The 7851-nt window shown below is 45.4% G+C and overlaps 1 protein-coding gene across 8 annotated transcripts in view; it reads left to right on the forward strand.

The window, feature by feature from the left end:
• ELMO1 (engulfment and cell motility 1) overlaps positions 1-5949 on the forward strand; it is a 348732-nt gene extending 342783 nt beyond the window's left edge. For all 8 annotated transcript variants that reach the window (XM_014942223.1, XM_014942255.1, XM_014942230.1 and 5 more), the window contains one exon: positions 4602-5949. In XM_014942223.1, coding sequence (XP_014797709.1) covers positions 4602-4802 — 201 coding nt within the window. In that variant the 3' untranslated portion in view covers positions 4803-5949. The remainder of the gene's footprint in view (positions 1-4601) is intronic.
• Positions 5950-7851: the final 1902 nt, after the last annotated feature.

The raw sequence follows: 7851 nt of genomic DNA on the forward strand, positions 1-7851 counted from the left end.
AAAGAAAGAAAGAAAGAAAGAAAGAAAGAAAGAAAGAAAGAAAGAAAGAAAGAAAGAAAGAAAGAAAGAAAGAAAGATCCTTATTTCTAAGGCACCAGGAGTTGGTGTTCCATTTACACACTTATTTTGCGATATCACATTTGGTCTCAGTTCAAGACACTGCATTAAGATGATGAAACACAGAAGGTTGCGTTGAACTACATTCCACTGTAGTGTTATTAAGTGCATGAAATTGTTTTAAAAGTGAAGCGTATTTAGTTACCCAGCTTCAACACTTGTGATCCTGGTTAAAAACCTTCAAATAAATGTTCCTTTTAGGAGAGGAAATTAAGTCAAGCTTGTTTGGGTTTTCCTGGGGATTAATATTTGAGTGCCATTTTCAAGTATGTTCGTGCCAGAGGAATATTTCCTGGGCAGTTTTGATCGAAGGGAAAGCAGCGATGGGATCCCAGGCACAATGTGCCATGAGAGCTCTAGGCCTAAGCAAGGCATGATTGTCTTCATCCTCTGAACTGAAACATATCTTAGATACTTTCCGATAAAAATTCTCCAGAAATTGAATTCTAGTCTGTTTCAGCTCATGAGAGCAAATGGTCATGAAAATCAACAAATTTTTCAGCGACTTGTATCTTAAATATGGCCTATAGCTACAAGTGGAGCACAAGTCCTGTGAGGAGAGGCTGAGGGAACTGGGGGAGTTGAGCGTGGAGAAAAGGAGGCTGAGGGGAGACCTTCTGGCTCTCTCCAACTCCCTGAAAGGAGGGGGTAGCCGGGGGGGGGCGGTCTCTTCTCCCAAGGAACAGGCCATGGGACAAGAGGAAATGGCCTCAAGTTGCTTCAGGGGAGGTTCAGGTTGGAGATTAGGAGAAATGTTTCCATGGAAAGGGTTATTGCACATTGGCCTGGGCTGCCCAGGGCAGTGGTTGAGGCCCCATCCCTGGAGGTGTTCAAAAGACAGGTTGACATCTTGCTGGGGGACATGGTTTAATGATGGGTTTTTATTTTTTGATCAGAGTTAGGTTGATGGTTGGACTAGCTAATCTTGAGGGTCCCTTCCAACCTAGATGATTCTATGATTCTAAGTGCATTTTGATGGTCTGAATGTTCAACACCTGCTACTGCACCCCACGGATGGGCAGGAGCATGGTGAGATGCACTAACCCAATTGCTCGCGATTGCGTTAACACACCTATTATCTTAATTTCTCTTTTTTGATCTTGTGCAGCTCCTTTGAAACAAAAATTAATATGTTCAAAAACCAGCTGGAGGCAGCAGTCCCTGCTGCTACTTGACAGTTCCCAAATGAATGCTTTCAAAAGGGCATCTCACTTCCTCTGTACTTTTCCGTGGCCTACAGAAGGGTGAGCTGTTTAAAGCAAATTAAAGCAAAAAGTGCAAATGTTCCGAGGAAGCACCCAGAAGGGAGAGCAAGTAGAGTGTTATGAAGCCCATGGCTCTTCAGGGAAGTAACTGGGGTTGTTGTCAATAGAAGTGCTGGCTTAGCAGCACCATCAGCTCAGGAGATCTGTTGGGTAACATCTCGAGGTCTAGAAAGCTTTGTGTGAAGCACCAGGACTGACGTTAGTACGTGACAATTTCAGGTCAGACCTACAGGGTTGGTTTTTTAAAAGCACTTCTGCAGTCCTCGTGATTGTAGAGTTGAGGGTAGAGTGACACTGAACTGGGGTCATAGGATGATTCAGGTTGTAAGGGACCCTGGGGATGTCCCCAGCCTGACCACCCGCTCGAGACAAGTTAGCGATGAGCTCGGGGCTGCATCTAGATGGATGAAGCTTGCACAACCTTTCTGGTTGTCACTGACTTGCCTCCCAAGGTATTTCTTTAATAAAATCTCATTGCTGAACTGATGCTGTTGAGATTTGGACCTCGTTCTTCCACGCTGAAGTTTGGCAATACCCTTAGCCATCTGTTGGAGCTCACTGCTAGCCAGAGGGTTCAGCGCTGTGAGATCACTCCATCCTATTTGTTTTTCATTTAAATACTAATAGCTGGTTTCAACTACATAGCAAAAGGGTGGATTAATTTTATCCTTGATTTTTGACAGAGAAACTGATGAGGGAGGCTATAATTAGGTTTCATTGGAGTTTTATGAAAATGAATCTGTAGTAAATTAATTTTTCAGTGGCTCTTAGTCTGTTTTGCATATTAAAAAGAAAAAAAAAGCTTCTGAATGAATGCCTCTGTTTTTCCACCATCTCATTACGATTTCTCTCTGCTCAAAATATACAGGAGTTTAATTAGATGCACTTGCCAATATGGAGATTAGAGAGGAAGCCCCTTTTCCAGGCCATTGCACTCAACTGAATTGTGGCCAGGATTTGGTTTTTGTGGGCCCTGAATGAGTTAGAGCTGGAAGAGGAGAGAGCTGCAGTTCTGCTTTCCGGCTCGCTGGGATTCCTCCCCAGAGAAAGCCCTGGCTGCACTCACTGAGCAGGTGATGGACAATTTCCATCAGGGGCTGCATCTGTGGAATGGATGCTCCGTGCTTCTGTAGCCTGGGCAGAGCCTTTTGCCTTTTGTTCCTTTCCTCAGAGTGAGTTCTGGGAAGACTTTCCCAAAGAAAGATTGCAAGTCAGTCATAAGAAATTATAGTCTGGTGAGAAATAATTACATCTCTAGGATAGATTCTTTCTCTTCCTGATGTTCTGCATGCAGTCCACAAAAATTGGGTACTTTGAAAGTCTTCAGTGACGGACTTTGGCAGCCTAGAATAGGCAGGCTAAGTTCACAGAATCACGGAATGCTATGGGGTTGGAAGGGACCTCTGGAGATCATCTCCTCCAACCCCCTGCCAAAGCAGGGCCACCCAGAGCAGGTTGCACAGGAACGTGTCCAGGTGGGGTTTGAATGTCTCCAGAGAAGGAGACTCCACCACCTCCCTGGGCAGCCTCTGCCAGGGCTCTGCCACCCTCAAAGTGAAGAAGTTCCTCCTCATGTTTAGGTGGAACTTCTTATGTTCCAGTTTCTGCCCGTTTCCTCTTGTCCTGTCCCTGGGCACCACTGAAAAAAGACTGGCCCCATCCTCCTGACACCCACCCTTGAAGTATTTACAGGCATTGATCAGATCCCCTCTCAGTCTTCTCTTCTCCAAAAAAAACCCAAGTCCTTCAGCTTTTCAAAGTTGTTTATTTAGTACTTGTTAGCAGGACAGCCTGAACCCTAAAGTCTCTTCTTTGTAGCTCATCTCATGTTAAAGCTGCAGCTTGGCTTACCCATGCCCTGGGTGAAGTCCTGGCTCTGCTGCTGTTTTGTTACTGACTTAAGTGGGTCGGATTTCACTTTGGATGCTGAAGTCTGTTAACCGTCCTATTTTAAAAACATGCCCTTTTTCTGGAGGAAGACATACCCCAAGAGGGGCCTTTCTCTCTCTTCCTTAAAAATAATCCTCCTTTCTGCTGTAGGATGAAGTCAACCGTGGCTATCTTTAAACTTGGCTGTATCATGTAGCAAATGGTCAGCTAAATTTAAAATCCCATTTTTTTGGCATGAAATCTAGCAGAAGTATTTGTAAGATAAAAATGCAGTTACAGTTGATTTAATTTCCTCCTGCAAACTAGGACACAAGTTGATGATTGAAATCTTTATTTTTAGATGATAACATTTAAGCACTTCTGTTCATAGCTGAATAAATGGCTCGTAGTAATAAATGGAAGTGACTTATTTGATAGAAGTTGACTCTTAGATCACCAATCTCCCTTGGGATTGTTGCTTATTTAAAATGGTTATTCAGCCCATGTTTATCTCAACCTGTCAGCTGTTGGCAAAGATGGCATCTCCTACTAGGAGAAAGCTAACAGTAAGGAAGAGGTTTTAGAGGCCAATTCAGCATTTGTGGCATTTAGAATCACACCAGGTACCTTGGCATTTAATTTCCATGAAGGACACGGCATTGATTGACCTTGTAGTTTTCACAATACGCTGTTTCATGTAAAATAGTGGTAACATAGAGGTTCCTTGTGCTAAGTTGTTCTTTCTCTCATAACTATTGAAGAATATTTAACAAGAAGTTTGGAGAAGATAACAAATTGTCAAACAACTAAATACTGTCGTTTCTTCCCATTTTATGGAATTGGGTTTTCTGGGGAATTTTCAGTGGAACATGCTTCTCCATGATAAGAGCTGTATAAACTATGTAAGGGGTTGTCTCTTCTCCCAAGTCCCAGGCAATGGGACAAGAGGAAATGGCCTCAAGTTGCCCCAGGGGAGCTTCAGATTGGAGATTAGGAAGAATGTTTCCACAGAAGGGGGTCTACAGCCTTGGCCTGGGCTGCCCAGGGCAGTGGTTGAGGCCCCATCCCTGGAGGGATTGAAAAGCCGGGTTGACCTAGTGCTTAGAGACATGGTTTGGTGATGGTTTTGATCAGAGTGAGGTTGATGGTTGGACGAGATGATCTGAAAGGTCCCTTCCAACCTGGACAATTCTGTGATTCTATGATAGAAGCTGGTAAAACGAATCAACCTCATTTTAGGTCTCTTTCTAAGTCCCCGTGGGGACAATAACTGTAGAGGACAAGGCCAGACAAACAGTTTGTGCACAGAAAGGGTACTAATGATAGTTTAAATCTTTTTTTCCTGTGCAGTATTGTGTATGGACCGATGGGCTGAATGCCCTCCTTGGGAAGGATATGTTGAGTGACCTAACGCGGAACGACTTAGACACGCTGCTCAGCATGGAGATAAAGCTACGCCTCCTTGACTTGGAAAACATACAGATCCCAGATGCTCCCCCACCTATCCCAAAGGAGCCCAGCAACTACGACTTTGTTTATGACTGTAACTGAGGCTGCCACTGAAACTTGCTTCAAAACTGGAAATATTATAACTGGAGAGATATTAAAAAAAAAAAAAAAAAAAAGAAGAGTGTGAGAGGAAAAAAAAAAAAGAAACCCACTTGTGCACCTTGGATTTTGGCTTTGGAAAGGGATGTAGAAACACTTGCATTCCTCCCTGTTCCCTGCATCCCTCCCTCCCTTCCCCATTCCCATCTTCCCCATCGCTCATCCAAATCCACATTGCTTTAATTAACTTGTAATTGCAGGCCGTTGGCCTTGCTTAAGGCAAAGACTGCCACTAAGAAGCACCCTCCCGAGGACTTTTTTTACATTTTTAATACTGGAATAGACATTCTTAACTAAAGGACGATGTTATCATCCAACTGCATGCCTGTGAAACCCACTGGGCAGGGCAGAGGCTTTAACTGGAAGGAGGAGGGAGGCAGGGAGCAGAAGCAGCTGCTGTAAGCGGATGATTTCCCCAGACACTCCCAAGAGTCTGCTCACAACTGAATCCAACGTGGTGACAAAACTTGGTAACCGCTTCCCAGTGCTCGCCCCATCCGTCACCGTCATGGTTCCTTCCGCCGCCATCTTCGACTCTTGCCACCCGCATTCACCCAACCCATCAGCTCCCAGGACAGAAAGCCTGCAGGTTTTTGCTGTACCATACGCTGCGATGCTGCAACTGCTTTTAACTTCTTTTCCTCCCAGCTCTTAGACAGCCCCACGCTAGCTGATCCACTCACACAACCCGTGTAGGAAGCCACCGGTGTGTCCCGTCCCAATAGCGTTCCCTACACCTTAGTTGCCTCTGAAATTGGCTTTGTTGCTATTCAAAGTGATTTTTTATTTCCATGGTCCAAAGTTCAACAGTAATGTCCACAAATTAATTACAACTGCCAAACATCCAGGTTTACATTGTTGTCATGGCTACAGTGTTACGAATTTGCAAGGGATTTTTTTTGTACGGGTTCTAATTTTTTTTTATTTTATTTTGCCAAACAAATATATTTAATGAAAACTAATTTCATTGTGAGTACTTTTGGGGGACAATATTTTTACTTAATTTCCATTTGGAACATTTGCCCTGAAGGGAGAGAAAAATGTTTCCCTTCGGCTTCACTGTTGAATAAAAATCAGAGTTGTGATGATTCTTGGGACTTCGTTTTTCTTCTGAAGTTGTCTTTTATTCTTTATGGTTCCTAGCAATTCCGAAGCGTTTGGTACAAAGAGGAGAGGGAAAGGTGGAACCTTTCTTGTCTGTATCTGATCTAATTTGCTTGTTTGTTTGTCTGTGGTGACGAGGATGAGATGCATCCAGAGATCTCCATTGCCGTTGGGTACACGGGCCTTCTTGTGAGGAGGCCCTGTTGTGAAGTCCAAAATCTCAGTGCACTAATGGGCTCGTGGTCGGTTGAAGGCTGATGCCTTTACCGCGTTTGCTGGAGTAACTGCCTTCTGTATTTCCATTTCCTCCACTGGGAGTGTTCCTGGCTGCCACAGATCAGTACTGGGGAAGTTTGGGCTTTGCAGGATGGATTCCCACCTTCCTCGTGTTCTTCCAAGTATTTCACCAAGCACAATCTCTCTTACTCCAAAGTGCAGAGTCTAGATCTAGAGGAACCCTCCAGCGCTTTCCCTCCCACTGCAGAGGCTGAAGGCAGATGTTTCTTTGGGTGAGTTCTTCTCCTACTCAGACCCAGCTGAAAAAGACCGGGGAGGGATTTTATGAGAGCTTGTGCTAGTGAGAATCCTAGAGAATCCTGGTTAGATGGACGCAGAATACCTTGACTGAGGTGGCCTTTGCTTCAGCCAGCCAGCTCTGGGGCAAACATGCTGCCTGACCTCACACCAGGTGAGGAGAGAAATGACGTCCTGCAGGTGCAACCAAAAGGAGGAGGAGGAGAATATTGTATGAATTCTGTGTCCAGTTCTGGGCTCCCCAGTTCCAGAAGGACAGGGAACTGCTGGAAAGGGGACAGCAGAGGCTACAAAGATGATGAGGGGCTTGGAGCATCTGTCTTAAGAAGAATGGCTGAGGGACTTGGGTCTCTTTAGTCTGGAGAAGAGAAGGCTGAGGGGGGATCTGATCAACACCTCTAAATGGTGTGGGTGTCAGGAGGATGGGGCCGGTCTTTTTTCAGTGGTGCCCAGGGACAGGACAAGAGGAAAAGGGCACAAACTTGACCGTAAGAAGTTCCATCTAAACATGAGGAGGAACTTGTTGACTTTTGAGGGTGGCAGAGCCCTGGAAGAGGCTGCCCAGGGAGGTGGTGGAGTCTCCTTCTCTGGAGACATTCAAACCCACCTGGACACGTTCCTGTGGGACCTGCTCTGGGTGGACCTGCTCTGGCAGGGGGTTGGAGGAGATGATCTCCAGAGGTCCCTTCCAACCCCATAGCATTCCATGATTCTGTAGTTCAAGCATGAGGAAGGTGCCCTCCTGAAGCTCTATGTGCAGTATTTCATTAATGCTTGATCCAACAAGGAGACCTAAGTTGGTTTAGGTGTTAATGGATGGTAAAGTAAGGAAAAAAAAGAGACTCTGAATTAAATGCTGGAGTAGGTGGTTCTAGCAGCCTGTGGCCTGAGAGAAGATTCAGTCTGAATGAGAACAGGGATGTGCAAGATGAGATGCAGGAGTTTGAGAAGTTTTATTGTCCAGAGCCTCGTCAAACTATAGCAGAGGTAGTCAGGGGTCAGAAATGAGTGGAAGCAGAAGTACTGCCTGCCACAGGGGATTTTGGAGGAGGCCTGGGGGTGGAGGATGGAGGTGGGAACACGTTTCTTGACAAACTGTGAATGCTGCCTCTTGTCTGCGTGAAGGCTCAGAGCGGAACAGAGAATCCGAGTTATTTTATTAATCTCCCTGCCCCAGCTGGATGGCTTGGCTGGGCATAACCTTTGCTTTTTATTTACAGACTGCAGAGCTTGTGCTTCAGACGGGTCCTGCTCATTGTCAAAAGAAACACCTTTCACTCCTGAGTGATAAGAGCCAAACGCTGCCGGCTCAGTGGCAATCCGGTGCCGTGATCTGAGCAGGTAGGCGTCTGCA

This window comes from Calidris pugnax, unplaced genomic scaffold, assembly GCF_001431845.1.
Source record: "Calidris pugnax isolate Ruff unplaced genomic scaffold, ASM143184v1 scaffold23, whole genome shotgun sequence".
NCBI classification, from domain to species: domain Eukaryota; kingdom Metazoa; phylum Chordata; class Aves; order Charadriiformes; family Scolopacidae; genus Calidris; species Calidris pugnax.